Source organism: Abramis brama (assembly GCF_963993115.1).
Source record: "Abramis brama genome assembly, chromosome: 3".
In the NCBI taxonomy this organism is placed as follows: domain Eukaryota; kingdom Metazoa; phylum Chordata; class Actinopteri; order Cypriniformes; family Leuciscidae; genus Abramis; species Abramis brama.
In genome coordinates, this window is record NC_139965.1 from 25,004,823 (window position 1) to 25,025,677 (window position 20,855).

At 37.6% G+C, this 20,855-nt stretch overlaps 1 protein-coding gene across 2 annotated transcripts in view; it reads right to left on the bottom strand.

The window, feature by feature from the left end:
• The window catches only part of adam10a (ADAM metallopeptidase domain 10a), a 66,534-nt gene that overhangs the window by 29,656 nt on the left and 16,023 nt on the right, over positions 1–20,855 (bottom strand). For both annotated transcript variants that reach the window (XM_084108019.1, XM_084108018.1), the window contains exon 2: positions 20,656–20,806. In XM_084108019.1, coding sequence (XP_083964145.1) covers positions 20,656–20,806 — 151 coding nt within the window. The remainder of the gene's footprint in view (positions 1–20,655; positions 20,807–20,855) is intronic.

A 20,855-nucleotide genomic window follows, 5' to 3' on the forward strand; every position in this document is an offset into this window, starting at 1 on the left:
ACTTTTAACTTATTTAACCCTCAAGGGTGGGAAAACAATCAAACCCCACCCAAAAAGTCAGTATTGCATTGTCACGAAAGTCAATAATTGTCACAAATACAGAAATGTCAAAATACAAAAAAATCGTCCATAACTTCCATTACATAACTTTAAGTTTGCTGATAATATTTATGATGAGATGATGTGAAATCAAAAATCAAAACAGCAAGATTCAATAGAGGTTCGCTTTTGTTAAATTTAAAATTGACGTTTTATAAGTTGGTTAAAAAAAAAGATATTGATTTAATGAAATACAGTATGGTTTAGTTGGACTCAGACTCGACTCTGACCTTTTGGACTGGACTAGGACTTGTTTGGTTAAAGACTTGTATTTGACTTGGACTCGACTAAGGTGGACTCTAGCCCAACGCTACGAGACAGATTACAGAGCACCTTGGTCACCACTTTTGCTCCTCAAACAAATTAGCAGCCTTTCCATTTACCACTACTGCAGAGGGCTATATTTATCCCCATGTGATGACAGGAAGGGAACATCTGGGATGTCTGTTACTAGCCATTAATACAAGCAATCAGAAAAACCTGAACTCAGCAAATCTAAACACACATGAAAATACAAACACATATGCAGACTGAGAAGGATGCCCACTCAACAAAAATATTTGTGGGTAAGAGAAAGAAAGGGGTGTTAAGCCCGGACACACCAAGAGCACACCATGAGCGTTGGCCGACTTAGTTTTTCCGTGTGTTCCGCACCGTTGGCTCTAGTCGGACGCAGTCTGTTTTTTTGGGGGGCCGATTCAGCATGTGAGTGTTCCTAGGCGAATATTTTTAAATGAACATGAGCGGAGTGGAATAAATATTCAAAGTGCTAAGCAAACGCTGATTTGTTTACAGTGTGTATCTGCAGAGTCAGTTTCCCCTTTGAATGACGTACAGTGAGGAAAATAAGTATTTGAACACCCTGCTATTTTGCAAGTTCTCCCACTTGGAAATCATGGAGGGGTCTGAAATTGTCATCGTAGGTGCATGTCCACTGTGAGAGACATAATCAAAAAAAAAAAATCCAGAAAACACAATATATGACTTTTTTAACTATTTATTTGTATGATACAGCTGCAAATAAGTATTTGAACACCTGTCTATCAGCTAGAATTCTGACCCTCAAAGACCTGTTAGTCTGCCTTTAAAATGTCCACCTCCACTCCATTTATTATCCTAAATTAGATGCACCTGTTTGAGGTCGTTAGCTGCATAAAGACACCTGTCCACCCCATACAATCAGTAAGAATCCAACTACTAACATGGCCAAGACCAAAGAGCTGTCCAAAGACACTAGAGACAAAATTGTACACCTCCACAAGGCTGGAAAGGGCTACGGGGAAATTGCCAAGCAGCTTGGTGAAAAAAGGTCCACTGTTGGAGCAATCATTAGAAAATGGAAGCAGCTAAACATGACTGTCAATCTCCCTCGGACTGGGGCTCCATGCAAGATCTCACCTTGTGGGGTCTCAATGATCCTAAGAAAGGTGAGAAATCAGCTAATTCCACTAAACGTGTTTGGAGGAAGAAGAATGATGAGTACCATCCCAAGAACACCATCCCTACTGTGAAGCATGGGGGTGGTAGCATCATGCTTTGGGGGTGTTTTTCTGCACATGGGACAGGGCGACTGCACTGTATTAAGGAGAGGATGACCGGGACCATGTATTGCGAGATTTTGGGGAACAACCTCCTTCCCTCAGTAAGAGCATTGAGAATGGGGCGAGGCTGGGTCTTCCAACATGACAATGACCCGAAGCACACAGCCAGGATAACCAAGGAGTGGCTCTGTAAGAAGCATATCAAGGTTCTGGCGTGGCCTAGCCAGTCTCCAGACCTAAACCCAATAGAGAATCTTTGGAGGGAGCTCAAACTCCGTGTTTCTCAGCAACAGCCCAGAAACCTGACTGATCTAGAGAAGATCTGTGTGGAGGAGTGGGCCAAAATCCCTCCTGCAGTGTGTGCAAACCTGGTGAAAAACTACAGGAAACGTCTGACCTCTGTAATTGCAAACAAAGGCTACTGTACCAAATATTAACATTGATTTTCTCAGGTGTTCAAATACTTATTTGCAGCTGTATCATACAAATAAATAGTTAAAAAATCATACATTATGATTTCTGGATTTTTTTTTTAGATTATGTCTCTCACAGTGGACATGCACCTACGATGACAATTTCAGACCCCTCCATGATTTCTAAGTGGGAGAACTTGCAAAATAGCAGGGTGTTCATACTTATTTTCCTCACTGTATATAGACGAATACATCTGCAGAAATAGACAGTTGTCGGCTGTAGTTCTCTCGGTGTGTTCAAGTGCAGCTTTTTTGCCCCGACGCAGGCGACGCGAGGTGACAATACAGTCGGCTTTCATCAGCACTAGTTCTTTGGCGCCGGTTTGGTGTGACCCTACCCTTAAAGTTCCACAATTAATTTCAGACGGCTGATCGTGATTTTAATGGGTCCCACCACCAACACATCATTAGACTCTGATAGCAGCACTCGACCTCAGAGCCAGAAGAGACGGCCCCCTCATCAGCTGAGCACCAGCATGCCTTCATTAGCTCCACAGTGAATCATCGCATTTCTCTTGCAGTTGTCTAGCGCCCAGCAAACTCCTCTGTGTGAACATCCAAAAAGCCAAAGGGAGCCATCTGGGTTCCCACTGTGATCATTTGTCCCCTGACAGCATCACTTTCACCGCAAAAGGCAGTTCCGGGAATATCCCAACCAATCCCAACCAGACCCAATTTACTCCAACCAGCATGTGCTATGTAATTACCCAGCACTCAACACTTTCAATTACGTTTACAGTAATGCATCTGAAATTAATGACATCCACCAGCTCAGCCCCTTCATCTGAATATAAGTGGATTTCTGATGCAGGGTAATGACAGTCAACAAAAAAAAAAAAAAAAAAAAGAAGATGACACCAACTAGCATAAACGGCAACTATAAGTCTATGAGGACAGAGTGATAAAGCAACAGGAGAATTACTGAGTACATAATACTTCCCTTGTTTACTACAGCGATAAATGAACGCTTTACTAGAGTGTGCTATGACAGACGGGAGATGGAGGCGGTAAAAAACAATAGGGAATATTGAGTGTGTGTGTGAGAGAGAGAGAGAGAGAGAGAGAGAGAGAGAGAGAAAATAAAGCATTAAGCTAGTTAAAGATGACTGTTGGAAATTGTCAGCTGAATTGGGTCAGGACAGAGCAGGTAAGCGCAAATGAGAAGAACATCCCTATATTACAAAACTGCCTGTCTCACTGACCTGATCTGGGCTCTACCTGTCCTGAATGAAACGCCTCACCTTTACAAAAATAACAGAGACAGAGGAAGGAACAGGATACTTGTAAACTCTAAATCATCACTCACAAACAATACTAATCCAATCACCAGCAAACCAAATCTTAAATAGTAATAATAATAATAATAATAATAATAATAATAGTAGTAGTATTAATTAAATAAATAAAATAATAATACAAAAATAATAAATACAACAACAATAATATCACTAATAATAAGCAAATCAATAATTTATTATTATTATTAATAAATTAAACAAAACAAAAATGATAATACATTAGTTGAAATTAATATATTAAAAATAAAAACAAAAATGTATATAACAACAACATTTTTTTTTACTTCATTTTACTTGATGCCATAACATGATTGATGACATGATGACACAAAATGTAGAAAAAACACGGACGATGCAATGGGGACGATGCAATTTTGGTCAGGAAAATGAGCAAAATTCAGACAGCTAAGAAGATAAGGAAACCTCGAGAGAGTTTAGTGAATCACAGCAGAAATCAGGGCTCTGGCTTCTATGAGCTGGACTTTGCCTCATTTGCTTGTCTCTCTTTTTTCCTCCTGTCCTTCTCTCCTCTTTAAAGCTACCTATTTTTATCACACTCCATTCCAAAGACTCATTACTCAAGACACAGATCGGCCCATCTGGGTGCTGGAGGGCTGTAGACATGCTTGCTCTACGAGTAAACAAAAACCAAGAAAATGGGGAATGAATTGTCAGACGCCAGAGAAGCCATTGATCCTGCAGTGCATAGCGGGTCTGAATCAACTTTCCTTGCCAGTCTGTCTGTGTTCAATGCTACATGCCACACAGAATCAATACAACAGACTTAATTGCAGACTGCACCACTGCGGGCAAGTACAGGTGAGAAATTGGATTCCTAGAATATAAATGCAATTATATAATTAGATCCAATTCTACTCAATTAAAAGGTTCATTGTACAGCACTTTTCCAAAAATATGAATCATTCTGAAGTAGCCTCGCGAAGAATAGTGCTTTACAATACCCAGTGAGACAACCAAAAGCAAGAAAAAACTACTGAAGAGAACTTAATACTTTTATTCAATAGTTCTTGAAACAGACTGAAAATAGCATCACGGTTTCCACAAAGCAGCACAACTGTGATTACTTGACACTGATTATAACAATAAATGTTTTTTGAGCACCAAATCAGAATATTAGAATGATTTATGAAGGATCAACACTGAAGACTGGAGCAACAGCTGCTAAAATTCAGCAGGAATAAACTACATTTTAAAATATAATAAAATAGAAAACCGTTATTTTAAATTGTAATAATATTTCACAATATTACCATTTTACTGTATCAAATAAAATGCAGCCTTGGTGAACATAAGAGACTTCTTTCAAAAACATTTTAAAAAACCTTACTGATCCCAAACCTTAAAGGGGTGGTTCAGGATTTTGGACATCGGACCTCATTTCCAAGTTAGCCTGGGTGTTATTTATCAGTGGAGACAGTTTTCAGTATTTTTTATCCAGTCCTTCCAGTTGCATAGTTCGCCGTTGCTAGGCTAGTGCGAGTCAACGGTATCTGCTAGCCTGCCATTAAAAACAGTTTTACCCACTCCACAGTACACCAAAAGCAAATAAATTATAACGCCAGACTATCGATGTAAATGTCTGTTGAGAGAATAATGTTAGAAATCAAAGTACCCTTTCATTGCATTGCATTAGTTATACTTTGTTCCCTGTTTTTATTAGCACAGTCTACAGCAGCGGTGGAGTGATATTAAGTTACCTAGGCAAGTGATATTAAGTGTATTTACCTGCCGCTGACACTCATCACTACAGAAGCAGAATATATTTCACGAAGAAATCAACAAGACATAGGACTATGGCCACGGTTGAAAGCCATGCCAATGTTTCGGACTTTGGAGACGATGAAGATGAAGATCTCTCAATGGAAATTTGTGGAAACTTTTTGGTGACCATCTATATGGTTTATTTTTACAATTTTGAAATGCACACCGAATCACCATGTTGCCAATTCTTTAGTTTACAATCGAATGTTTCAATATCGTTGTTCAAGGCTACTACTAGCTAGACGTCCCGACTGTAGTGCGCTTCTGTTCTGTGTTTACTTTTCGGCGCAGTACTACTAACCGGAGCAAAGTAAAATTCCGCCACTGCTGAGAAACTAGTTCCTGTAAATGTAATGCGATCATTGAGATGCAAGAGTAGTTCGATTTCTAACATTGTTCTCTCAACAGACATTTACATCGATAGTCTGGCACTATAATTTATTTGCTTTTGGTGTACTGTGGAGTGGGTAAAACTGTTTTTAATGGCAGGCTAGCAGATACCGTTGACTCGCGCTAGCCTAGCACCGGCGAACTATATGCAACTGGAAGGACTGGATGAAAAATATTGAAAACTGTCTCCACTGATAAATAACACCCAGGCTAAAAATCCTGAACCACCCCTTTAATTGTGCACTATATTGTTATCATGTACCATGCCACGGTATTGTCCTTCATTATCAGATGCAATCCGAAGACAGTAAGATTAGTAGTTTCCTTGCAGAATGCCCTAGAGGAGCACCTCACTCCAAATCCAATTTAGAGCAACAGGACATAAACATCAGGGACAAGCCATTGGAGCAGGAGTTCCAGTACAGAGAGAGGACACAGTGACAGTGAGTGGTGTAGATGAATAAGAACACCAGAGCACAGCTGCAGAGATTCAGGTGCAGGCGCTTTAATCCATCTGATGAATGGACAGGAAAGTTTTCAAAGAACTTTTCAGTACAAACCTCATTAAAAAAAAAACATCTGGTGATGAGTCAACATCTCTTGTATATAGCACATACCACTACACAAAAGACATATTTGAACTGTAGAGATCACTGACATGATGATGAAGCGTGTTTGTTAGGAGTGAGTGAGTGAGTGAGTGAGTGAGTGAGTGAGTGAGTGAGTGAATCATTAGCAGTGCTTGCAAAGGAAAGCTTCAGTATTGCTATTGAAACTCATCTTGTAGCAACTACAGACATGAACTTTAAATTGTGCTATTGCTTTTCTAAGTGACTGATCTTGACGATAAAACTGGCAAATAAATCATGTTGGCTTGCATTGAAGGAGGGTCAAAAGATTTCTATTTCAAATAAATGCTGTTCATTTGAACTTTCTGTTCATCAAAGAATCCTGGAAAAAAAATATATCAGGAGTTTACAACATTGGAAAATAACTAGTGCTGTCAAATCGATTAATCACGAATATGTGTGTGTGTGTACAGGTTTATATTACATTGTGGGAACCAAATGTCCCCACAAGGATAGTAAAACCTGAGATCTCCTACATTGTGGGGACCAGCCAGGGAAATGGGTTAATAAACAAACTAAATTATATTTTTTTGAAAATGTAAAAATGCAGAAAGTTGTGTGTGATGGGTAGGTTTAGGGGTAGGGTTAGTGTAAGGGGACAGAATATACAGTTTGTACAGTATAAAAATCATTATGCCTATGGAGAGTCCCCACAAATATAGCGAACCAGACATGTTAAATGCGATTAATCGATCTGACAGCACTAGAAATTTCTTGAACACCACATCATGTCACACTAACGGCTGGAGTAATGGCTGCTGAAAGTTCAGCTTTGCCATTAAAGGAAACATTTTAAAATATATTGAAATTATTTTAAACTTTAATATTGCTGTTTTTACTGAATTTTTTATCAAATAAATGCAGCCTTGGGGAGCATTATACACTTTCAAAAACATTAAAAATCGTACCTACCGCATATTATATATGGACAAGAATTTCAGAGACCTAAGGCTGGGCTCTTTTAAGCTACCCAGAGCATCCTCACACTTTGTTGTTTAAGAGTTATTTTAGACACAACAACAACAACAACAACAACAACAACAACAACAACAACAACAACAACAACAACAACAACTGTCCAAGTCTCGACACTCAACATTCTAATCCATCTGAAAAAATTGTTAAAAACTACTAAGGCCATGACACACTGTGCCGTCGGTGACCATCTGTTGGGCTAGTTTTTGCAGTTTGTTCCACAAGTAGACTCTAGTCGGTTTCACGTCGGTGGGAGTTCGCCCAATTTAGCATGTTGAACCGGCATTGGGGCTGACGTTGAGAAATCGAGAATAAAACGAGAATAAAAGCGAAAGTGATGAAAGCATGCAAAGTCAAGACGCCACAGACTGAAGGGTGTTCTAATTTTGTCATCTTGCCTGAGCATTCTAATATGCAAATATTTTCATAACAACAGGAGCCACCTGGAATGAAGCAAGTAATCAGCGTGATTGATATTAAAAATGGTAAGCAAGCGCTGTTGTGTTCTACAGTCTGTGTATCTGCAGTCCTAGTTTTGGTTTCCCTTTTTGAATGACAAATACAGACTATTGATTAATACCTGCTGAAATAAGCAGTCACTTCCTTACATTCAGGTGCAGAATGCACATGCTAGTTGGCAGTTACCTGTAGTCCTTTTGGTGTGTTAATGCGCAAAGTTTTGTAACCCTGCTCTGATCTCACAGCACTTTCTTTATTATTTCAGCCACCTCTGTGCTTCAAGCCCCTTTACAGTGATCATGGACAGCAGATGAAATCCTTCAAAAATGTGAACAAGTTTTTGTGTGGCAGGAAATCTGAAGGGCATTGCACTGAAAAAAACAAACTTCAAAAACCTGAAGATCACAGTCAGAAAAACACTCAGCAGTTTCATGAAATATTATTTTTAAGCTGTGTGTTGCTCAGTTTCTTTTTTGCTTCTAAAACCAAAGACAACAAACAGTGTGTGCGTCATTGCAGGCAATTACTAATTATAGAGCTAAAGAAGAAGTGAATCAGAATTATTAAAAGTAGGGCTGCACAATTAATCGCAATGAAACCACATTTGGCAAAGGCTGCAATTATTTTATGCGCAGCTTGTCAGTGCATGCGCGGCTGATCGGTAGTAAATGCTGCTCCATCTGAACGCCAGAGGGCGCTCCAACGCAGACCCGCCAAATATGCCCCGCCGCAGAAGTACAATAACGCTCATTATTCGGACGCCCCAGGCAGTTTTACAAACAGGCAGTTTTACACCCCTGTTGTTCCTGATTCGCACAGTAAGGGGAGGCTGTACAGCGTGTCGAATTGAGGCATGTTAAATAATCTGCTAAAGCTATTGTTGTTTAGCAATGATGCAACATTTATTATTTATAAATGATTAGCTAGATAAAGCTAGGGTAGGTAGATATCAATTAATTTCTATATATATTATATATTATATATTATATTATATTATATTATATTATATTATATTATATTATATTATATTATATTATATATATATATATATATATATATAAATGGATGGGTCTAAAAAAAAATTCGAGAGACAAAAAGTTCTTGACGGTCAGGTTGATTGTTCTGTCTCGCTCAAACTTAGCTAACCACGTGTAGGTTTAGCTGCCCCTAGTCTTATCTACTCACTTTAAAAATTTATTTTCTTTTTAATCTTCTTTTGTTGCCTGTCTTTAGCTTACGTGAGATGGCCTCTTCTGGTAAGACCCTGTTTACTCCTTGCATTAAAACATACTCCACATGGTTTCTGGGGCAACATTACAGTAGACATTTGGAAATATGTCAACTTGTTTTTTAAAAGACACATTTATAATAGGCATATATGTATGTATGTTCTCTCTCTAAGTAAAGAGTTGAACTGCACACTAACTCAAATACTTTGATTATTTCCAACATCATACATGATAAAACCCACATTAAAAACTTTTCCCATACGGTTTGAATGTAGATTCTGGTTTGAGTTTTCTTATAAATGAGATTATCTAATTTATATCTTAATATACATTTTTATTAAAATAGCTTACTGACCTGGACTAAAATGTAGGGTATGTGCAATTAATGTGGGTTTTATCATACTCTGTCTTTACCAAGTTCTCTTTAACTTGCATCTCAAATGTGTGTTTGCTTTAGCTACTTGAGGAAATGAACATCTCTCTCTCTCTCGCTCTCTCTCAACTTGTATAAACTATAAACACCCATCTCCTTGTTTTAACTGCATTCCAAACCAATAGCTTGTCTGGTAAATAAACGACTTACAGAGACATACATGGACATGTTTTAAATGTCATCTCTGCACAGTCCATCATCAATGGCCAAAAGAAATCAAAGTGGCTTAACACTTTTTCCAAAAGTGTTCCACCAACAAGTGCCTGTGCCATTGTATTTTGAAGATCAGGAGCAAATTATTGATGCAATCTACACTCACCTGAAATCAATTCTGGGCAGCACACCCACAGTGACAAGATCAAATTCACCATGGATGTCCTTTTTAATTTGTTTAATGTTTAATTTTTTTTATCAGTGAGCAGGAGCACTTTGACAGGAGAATAGAAAAACAGTTAAAGAAGAGTGGCAAGCCATAGGGGAGTCATCTACGGGAGTCATCATAATTCATAAATGGTGTTAATAAAAAAAAGAAATTGGTGAAGAACAATATTGTCTCTTTCTTCTAAATGGCCCTTGGACTTTTTTTTGTATTGTGTTTGTATTCATAAAATGCTATGTAGGATGATGTTTTGTAGCTGTATGACGACCAATAGAAAATAGTACAGCAGATATTTCATTGAGGATCCATACGATTACGCGGTACTGGATGTCTAATGTCTGGATTTAAACTAAGTTTAAATGTATCTAAATGTAACTTTATATAAATTCACAACAACATATTTCACTCAGTAACTATTCTACAGTAGGTCATATATCATTACTTGTCATCTGATCCAAGTATGTGCATTATTAATTTTTTAATTCACAAAAACAAATAGTCTTCTGTAGGCGAGAAGAGAGTGAAGCCCAACTGAATATCGACAGATATTTTAATCGTATTTTAATCGTAACAAAACTGGTCAAAGTCTATGGATGGGACGGTTATTAATGTGTAAGTTTCGAGCGTCGATTTAATGATGTTATTTTGCAGTATATCCCACAACTGGACGCATCTGGAACAACAGGGGCGTAAAAATGCCAGGGCCGTATATATCTACCGGCTCCAGGTCTGCAGCCTCCCCATATAGATCATTCCAGGAAATCCCTTTTGCTATAGCTGAATAAACAGAAGATTGAAACGCGTTGATTGATTAAACATGACTTATAAACACACGACTGAATCGTTATCATTACAGTATCATTACAGTGAGAGAAGAAAAATAAGACTTCTCACAGACAGAAGGGATCTTATTTTGATCACATGCCCAACACTCATTCTTTAGGAATTTCAGGAGAAATGTAAGGAGAGTCTTTGTTCATTCTCAACTTTTCCTAATCTCTCTGTTCTCTGAGCTCACATGAGGGAGTGAGAGGGGAGATATGCATCACATGAAGTACATGTGACCCTGCCTTGCCTGTTTTAAGCAAAAGAAATACCATGTTTATTATTTATCATACATACACACACACACACACCTCTCATGACTACAAAAAAACATGACTTAGCAAAGTTATAAAAGCCTGGTATCATGACCACTTCTGCAATTATATTTCAAAGGGAAAAGAAATTGAGTAATTTAAAAATGCTCAGTCATTTTCAATATCTAATCTAATCCAATCAAATCTAATGCCTCTGCGCTCATTCGTACTGACATAACAGACAGTTTTTATTTGCACTGGGAAACAGCAGGAGTGGATGAGATGGGTACAAAAAAAACCCCATCACAAATCAAAATTAAACTGTTGCAAAGTTCAAGAGCACTGCCACAGTGAAGGAGTCTATGTAATGCTATATATGCTGTCATCATAAATCTGTGCCATTTTAAAGTTCAAGTCATGTTTAAATGGAAGTGTACTCTTAGTTCCACAATAATATTATTTAATCTGGTTTCAGCAACAAAAAATTCCAACACTATTACAAAACTAGATTGGGCATGGCAACGACAAGAACTAAAACCTCTTCCTCAATCACAAACATTCCACAAAAGCCTATGTCATGCACTGAAAGACATGTGAATAAAACACAGTTTCTTAGTGGACCTAACACAGATTACGGTGAGTAGTCTTCAGTGCCAGTATGGTTGAAAATCTATTCAAAATGTGACCTGCCTGCTGAAAAGAAATCAGTTAGCCTGACTTACCTAACACAAATGAATAAATCAACATGCATGAGAAAACAGGAGCAGTATTAAAATAATATTCAAGAATATTCCAAATATTTTCTAATTTGTAAAGAGGATGGTAGAATTGCACTCCTGAAATGGGATCTCGTTTAGCACCCCAACTAGTTCAATTGACCATGACTACAACTTTAGATTAGTTATACATTTAAATGTCTCCAGCAGAAAAGTAATTTAAGTCATTCCAGCTCATCTCTGTAGGTTGTTTTGGTGGTTCTTTGGTTGTACTGAATCTATTTAATGGGGATCTGGAGACAGACTGTCCTTTAAAAAAGTAATTCTTCTAATATTTCTGAGTAATTTATAATTTATTTATTTTTTTGCTTAACAAAGCTTATTTAAATTTTAAGTTGTCTATAATCCTCTACATAATGTTATATAATCATGTAAATAACGATAAATCATCAGTATTTTCATAATCATGACGATTAACTTAGGGAGCGTCAATTACAGTTTATTAACTATCTTTAAGGCTTTTAAATTACAATCCTCTTGCTTCAGGGGACAATTTTCATTTAAAATTTCATAAGCCAATGTAATTCCAGCTTATACATGTACACATGTGGTGTAATTGAAGTAAGGGGAAAAAATCTTATGAACAGAAGCACAAAGGCTAAAATCAGACTAAAATAAATTCTGCATACAGTATGTTAACCACATTTTAACATGGAATACATATAGAAAATCTTTTTTTTAAAGCAGTCTCTAGCATAAGCTAAATTTGCCTTATAAAGAAAACAAACTATTGTAATAAAATGCGAATGAGTATGTCTAATTGAAACATCAAGCACTCTACACTTAAGCATGAGATTTTATTTGATAAATACATGTTTGAAAGTGTGCATTTAAGTGCATGCATTCTTCTGTGTCTTCTTTTATTCACAGCAACAAAACATGGTGTTATTTTGACCATGATTGTGCAAAAAGGCCACATACTGAGTTCCCACACAGAATACACCTTATAGGCTATATTCAGCAATATTATTGATTTGACTGCACTGACACTACTGGATGAGAACTGAACTGAGTTAGACCATGGCATCACTGTTTCACTGTTTTCTCCTTCCATAATTGATTAACTTTACACAGCTATTGAACAGAACTGAATCAACATAGAACTGACGTCAGCCGAAAAACAACATTATTTCCTTTTTAGAGCTGCATGCTTTACAGCAGAATTGGATTCTGTTTGCATCACTGAGCATTATTTTTCTGCTGCTTTGAAACAATCTGTATTATAAAGCGGTATATATAAAGGTGACTTGACATGACTTATACGATACCTCTGTGGGAAAGCAGGACTGGCTAAGATCCTGCAGTGAAGTGATACTGCATCTATCACTGAATTCTGGTTACACAAACAAGCGAGTTCGTTCACATTATTGAGGAGGGCATCTGAAGCCCAGCTTGCTACCTCTGAGAGCTGAAGGCCGGAGCCAAATGGCAGAGGTAATTCTCTCTGACCTTCTCAGAGACTAACAAACCTCTTAGCAATTCCACCTACATGAACAAGGTACTGAATGGAGAGAGAAAGAGGTGATGGAGATTAACAGATATCAGAGGTATATCAGATAACAAATATTATTAAGCTGAAAAAGCTGCCCTCTAAAAAAACACCTGCAGTGATTAGAGCAAGTCCATCAGTAGAAAGACTGTCTCCACAGACTATGCTAGAAAAGCAATGAGTGACACACGCTGGCAGAAGTGCAGCATCAGCGTTTAGGAGAGAACGAAACATCACATCAGACACTCAATAAATAAATCTCTCACACAAAGACAATCATTTAATGTGCTGGTTCATCCTGTGCCTGCTGACTGGTATATTTATGCAGTCGGTGGAGAGGAAAGATAGGGAATTTCACAGTGATCATGGCTGTGTGTAATCAATAAAATTCCAGGCTAATATATACACTGAGGGTGTTTATAACCTCTCAACAGCCTCTCTGTCTGCGTAGCAAAGTCTGAATCACTTTCTGTTATACCACTTCCCCCTTTTGAGAATGTTGGGATTTATTTTCAGAACCTGTATTTACCAAAAACAATAAAATTGCGAAAGTTGTAGTATTTTTTATTATATTATATTGAAACATTAAACACATTCTCCTCATGCAGGCTAGATATTAAAATTCTGTCAGAAGTCAATATTTATTTTCATGTTATAGTTATTAAAATAATATTGTGTAAACAAATTAATAAAAAAACAGCAAAGTAAAATCAGCCATTTTAAATGGCACCAAAACATATATATATATACACACACACTGCAACACTGTTAATGTACTGTTAACTTAACCGATACCGCAATGGTGTTAGACGTTGCACTACTATCTATCAACGTGGATCAGCATGATCATCTCTAAGTTTTCTGTAAATGAGTGATTTTTAGAGAGCAAGTCTACACAATAATTAATTCCCTTACATGTCCATCAAAAAAGAACAAACTTGGGCATCACTACTGTTTTCTGGCTTCAGATACTTTCCACTTCTTCAACTTTACAACTTTTAATGATTCGTCCATTGTCTCTGCTGGAAAAGCATGATAATAAGTGTGATCCATTGTCTAATTTTCACTTTGCATCTGGAAACTACACCACGCTACACTGCTATAGAAGATCTAAAGAGCTGGTAGCCAATAAGAGTGAGGATTCTTTTCAACGTTCGTATTGCGTAATTTGTATGTATTTTGCAGTCAAAGTAATCACTGTACAAAGGACCAAACAACCCAAAAATGACAAACAATCCTCCTCTACCTTCCTGCTATTTTGACGCTGATGTATACAGTTACTTCCCAAGAGATTAAATCACAAGCTCTCAGTTCAGCTTTGTTTAGTTGGAGAATTTGTTTAGTAACTGAGAGCTTGTGATTTTTGTCTTCCAAAGCCTCGCCAATAATACAAGGGCTTGGGGAAGTTAATATATCGGCAGCTGTGATCATCATAAAGTTTCAGTCCAAACCCTCATTCATGACAGAGGAGAAAAACTGGGATCCTGTAGCCATTGTGCCCTTGAGCTAGACACTTGAGTCTGTTGTTCCAGATGGACTGCACCATATAGATGATGCACTCCAAGTCACCTTGGAATGGAAAGTGAATGTATAATGTCATGTTAATACACTGCTCACTCTGACTTTGACATCACTTCAAGTCACGTGTGTGAGATCCAGTGGCATTGCAGGAGCAGAACAGAGATTGCCTATCTTTTTTTTTAGTGAGCGAAGTAATAAGAGGTGACAGACTGATCTGGTACGAGATGTGCATATCAGTATTAAGTCACAAGACTCACACTGACTAGGCTCAAGTCATAAGGTGATGTGTATGACCACCCATGAATCTCTTGCATTGTTAAATATTCATTCACATGCAAGCTTCTCTGCTTCTGCGGAGGAGAGTGAGTGCGGCTGTGGACTCACCTTGGAGAGATTAGCTCCAGGGCTCATCCTGTTCCTCCTCTGGCATGATGCTCCACTCCACTGCGGCTTAAACCGCTAATCCCAATAGGCAAAACACACCAAATGCGCACCACACACACTCATTTTGCTGCACTGCTTTCTTTCAATCAATACACTGCTTTCAGCCATGGACAACGGTCTTAAGCCACAGACACCACCACACCCCACATGTGTCTGAACATACAGTTGAGTTAATGTCAGGAACAAAACAAAACAGCATTCAGTGATAACGGAGAACACCAAGGCTTGTCATATGCAAACTATCCTGCAGTCAAACAAAGCACACTGGCTCTTTTCATAAAGAGATGGGCCAGAGGACAATTTGGGCCAGAGAGAATAGTACCTATTGAACAAAACCCTCCTTAGACAAACACAAAAGCACTGCCTGATGTTATGTTATACTCCAGTCTATAGGGAATTTGTGTGGGCAAAAAAAACTGGGCTGATTGTCCATTACAAAGTTGTGTATATCTAGCCTGGTCCTACTAGACTCTCGTACAGAGAGTCTGGCCACTCTCCACTGACAAGCGTTAACTTCCTTGAAGGTTAACTCTGTTGAAGTTTAAAACTATTGGATCGCTGATTGGACCGCCAAAAAATTGGCCGGAGAAAACCCAAGATTATACTGCAAACCCAGATGGAGTACTGAAGGAAAATGAAAATTGAGCAAGTACGTAGGAGGGCGGAGCCAGGCTAGTGTACATCACCTGATCCTTGTATATATTTTTTATAAATAATTTAGGGATCCGAGATATATTGGTATCATGCGGGTTATGAGTGTCGGTTGATACATGATGTACACTACCGTTTAATAGTTTGGGGTCAGTAAGATTTTTTTGAAAGATGTTTTTGAAAGAAGTCTCTTGTGCTCACTGCTCACCATGGCTGCATTTATAGGATCAAAAATAAAGTAAAAACAGTATTATGAAATATTATTACAAATTAAAATAACTGCTTTCCATCAATGGGGCCCCATCAACTGTCTGGTTACCGACATTCTTTAAAATATCTTCTTTTGTGTTCAGCAGAAGAAAGAAATTCATACAGGTTTGGAACAACTTGAGGTGAGTAAATTACAGAATTTTCATTTTTTGGTGAACTATTCCATTAATATGTCTGGTGAAATGAAGGCAACTGATCTAATGGCAACTTATTTATATTTAATGACTTCTGTCTGCTCATTAACATGGTTTAATCAATCCCAGAGATTCTCCACCCTCGGATGATGAATCTTCTTAGAAGAACAGTAAAACATCTTCAAATTATTGAGTCTATCTTCCTTTTAAGTTACCACACATTCTCAAGAAGCACTTACAGACAAATGAATAAATATGCAGTCATTCAATGAGCACTTTCACCTTATTACATAATTAAATTAAAAAAAGAATGAGGCTGATTCATGAATAACGTATCTAAAGAAAAACACTCACATGTGACAAATGGCCACTTCATATGCTGTACCACACTCTAGAGTTCCTAAACATCAACTTGACTCACACTTTGGCCTCCCAGAACCCACTTCACAATAGATGGCCTTCATCATGTTTAAGTACAATGACTTCAAAAGAGACCTTTGAAGTCTGAATGGAGCAAGGAGCCCTCTGAGCTCATGCAAACAAGGGCCCTTTACACCTAGTATTAATGTCCATCTAGGGTGATCAAGATGAGACAGATAGCTGTTTACACCTGGTATTTATGCCTCTCAGATGAGTCTTTGCACTACATATATGATGTAGTCACAAGCATTTCAGACTATCACTAAATGTGGTTTGAATAATTGGATAGCACAACGTTTGGACCCTGTTTTCACTTGTATTTAGCGCCATCCACTTTTATCTGAGGACCACACTAGCTATCCACCTATTTTTATGCGCATTTTGGGATATCGCATAAAAAAAAGAAGAAAAACGCTGGATGGAAATGGCTAAATGCGCATAATGAGTGGGATAAACTTTATATTGATAAGAAAACGTGCATAAACTATGATGGAAACACATTTACCGAATAAATTCCTCGATGCGCATCAAATAAGACATGTGACTTTGCAATGGGACGCCATAACTAGACTAACCAGTGGACCGATCTCGTTGCACAGCACCTGAAATGTGGTTTGGGTTCTTCTGAAACGCCTGAGCAAAGTCTGTTATTAAAGTGGTTCAGTATAATTACCTCCCAGAACTGTCTTACACAACTGTGTTCCTAAAGAGCAGGCATCTGCCTCCGAAAGCAAGATACAGTAACTGCTTTCGGAGGCAGATGCCTGCTCTTTAGGAACACAGTTGTGCGCATTTCGTCTGCGCATTCTGAGGAGCAAGTAATTTATTATATATGGAATTATTATATACAGTGACTTCTACTGCAGCAACTTCCATTCCTCTTAGTGATATTCAGCGCCAGTTTAACAGAAAATGACGATTTTGTTCTCTTCGGCTCACTGGATAGAAAATCCACAAATGTTTTATGCGATATCCCAATTTTGCGCACAAGTTAAATTCGCAACTTTGGATGCAAACATAGCTACTGACCATTTAATATAGCATCTGTTGTGGCATCCTCGCTCACTGATAACATAACTTACTTTGTTAGCTGTTCTCTACCTTTAGTCTCACTTCATGTAAAGACACAGAGAGGGAGAGAGAGTGAAAATAAATGAACGCTTGGGGATGCGTTATTTTTAGGCCGCTGAACACAATGCATTCCTTTGTCACGACACAAAGGAATAGATTGGTGCTTGTGCACATGTGTGTACGTGCATATAAGCGTTTGTAGTTTGTACAGTACAGTAATCTGTACTTGAACAGTAATTTTTGGCCTATGCTCACTTTTTATCTTCATTCATTCATGAAAACAGATTTACTGTATCATCCTGATAAATGTTTCCAAAGCACAAAAGATCACCACGCAGAAAAAGTAAAACGAAATGCTCAAGATGAGGGAACTTGTCAACAAGCTTTCAGCACTCACTCACAGGAACACACGGACAGATCTGTCTCTTTGTAGGTAAGATTATGTCACTGGGTTTAGCAAGCTCAGATCTCCCAGTCCTCTGGCTCTTGTTTATATAAAAAGGTTTAGAAAGGAACATCACTGCTGAAATAAGGGAGGTTAAGATAAAAGAAGGCAAAACTGATTTGTGCAATGGCATTTAGGGTTGTAGCGGTATACTGGTATATCACAGAATGAACATGTATGATTATCATATCGTGCACTTTTGCTTATCAGCAGCATTGGGAAAAAAATAAACGGACGGAGAACCTCACCTGTGCATAAGCAATTTCTTTCCACTTGACTGCTTAGAGTAGACTCTTGCTCCACTCACAAACGTACAGCAGAAAAAAAAAAGGCTATTATCTCTAATCTCTATCCCACTCCAAAAAAGATGACACCAAGGTCATTAAACAATAACTGTGACTACATTAACATGCAATACCGTAGACAAAAAAAAGACGAGACTAAAATGTAGTTAAAAAAATAACTTTACAAACAACTATTTTTGTTGGGGTAAAAAAAAAAAAAGCAGACAAAATATTACAGACTGCTGTACAAGACTCTACTACCAGCTTTCATTCTTGTGGTTGCCAGATGTCACAAGCTTAAATACTCCAATCAGAACTTTTTTTCTTAAAATTATACATTTTCTGCCAGGTCTTTTAATTAATCTTTGCAATCTGGTAACCATGCACACACGCTCTCTCTACACTAAGGAAGCGCTGCCGATGACGCGAAAACACTGACATGTGTTAGACAGTGTGTTCATTTATATGATAAATAGCCTATAATAAATCAGGAAAGTAGATGAGGTAAAATAATGCATAAAACTTAAAAGTACATTTGACACAGGACTAAGAATAAATAAACAAAATTAATTCTACACAGAATCCATAAAAATGTAAAGACAAACCTGAATTTAAAAAAAAAAAAAAAAAAAGGACTATTATTCTTAAAAAGGTTAATAAATTATGGTTTAACATATGGTTTGTTATTTAAAAAAAAAAGAAGCATTTATTCAACCTAAAAACCTGTTTTAATTCATTTAACAGTCATTGTAGCTGATGATAATAATAATAATAATAATAATAATAATAATAATAATAATAATAATAATAATGATGATGATAACTTGTTTAATACTGAACACTACACCATGAAACCGTGATATTTTCTAAGACGGTTATACTGTGAAATTCTCAGTATATAACCATTTCAACCCTAGTGGCATCACAGCCTTTTACAAGTCCCAATAGCATAGGCTAATAAAACTAGGCTATTCATTTATTTGCTCATGCATACTACACTGAGATTGGCTTGTATGTCATTGATGGTTCTCAAAGACTTAGTCAAAAGAATTATTTGAAATATTGGTTAAATTAACCTATTTAAAAATTAAAAATAAACTCGAGCTCTGTTGAAAAGGCATCTATAGAATGTTGTTACAAAATTCACAGTAATGTAATGTACGTACAATGGAAGCCTAAGGGGGCATGTTTAAAACGCCATAAATAAATGTTACATTGCTCATTTGCATTAAGTTGAGTGCTGCTCAACTTTGTTTCTTTGGCAATGGTCTCTTTTGCTCGTGTCATCGAAAAACGCAACTCTTTTTAAAAATGAATAATATCCTTTCACTTGGCTGCTGCAAATTGCTTTCAGTATGAGCAGACCTTTGGACTGTAAGAAACTCTACTGTTCAAGATATTTTTCAAATGAATAATTCATACAAGTGTGTTAACAAAAATACAAGCTTTACATTTATGCTTTTAAATATGCACCAAAGGCTTTTATGGGGAAAGCAGATGCAGATGCAGATGTAAATTAGCCTGTGGTTAACTCTGGTACAATGCATCAAACATTTATGTTGGAAATTGTACATGGTTGGAACCATAAAAAATAAAAAAATAAAAAAATAATAAGCCTGTACGTTTAATAATTTTTATTCAATCTGAGGTAGGAGTTATTATATTCTGTGGTAATCAACACAACGCAACGGATGCTTCAGAGGTTAACTTGTGTTGAATTTGCAATATTGCTTTCATGAAAATCCACTGCAATTTCATCAGTCTCTCTGCTTCAGAGACTGAAAAATGAATCCCGCTAAAATCCTTGTACTGAAATAAAGACTACAAAAATAGGTTGTGTCCGATGAATTCTGTAGATTAAATATAGAGGGGAATGTAGAGGGAAAAGCTGGCAGCTGTATTAAACTTACTAAAGTGAGCTATGAACTGTTAATTTACTAGTGAGTTATTATGTCATAAACCTGTAAGGGAAGACAGTGCCAGTCACGGTAAGACAAAACCTGGCATCAAAACCACATCCTGTGTAAATGCTGATAGGGCATATATTACTACACTGCTCTGTTCTTGAATGGTGCGAATGGTGCCAAATAATTACACCTGAGGCAATACATAAAGACATGCTCTCACACAACAGAAATGCGACGCTTTCTGTCAGCGGGCTGTTTGCTGTTTCTGCATTGCCTGAAGCGCTGAGTCACAGAGGGTCTCTACCATTCTCTGTGGAAAGGGTAACCTCAAGTAGAACAATCCAATGTCAGTCCAAAAGAGAAAAAGACTGGGAAGCTCATAAATGCTCTGAGGGAGAGTATTAAACCAGAACATCCAGTTCTCCAGAAAAGAAAAAATAACTGATGAGCAGGAATAGTAAGACCAGTTTGGCTGACCTGCCGTGAGCATGGAAGTCCAGGTGGAGGAACTGGTCCTGGTGAGACAGAGCTCTCTTAGCCCTCTGATGCTTGCTGTGCAAGACGTCTGCGTCGTAGGTCAGGCCTTCGTAATGTCGAATGAACTTGCTCAGGCGTTTCTCATATTGACCTGTGGAATAAAAGAAGGGAGGGAAAGAATGAAAATTGAAAATTAGGTA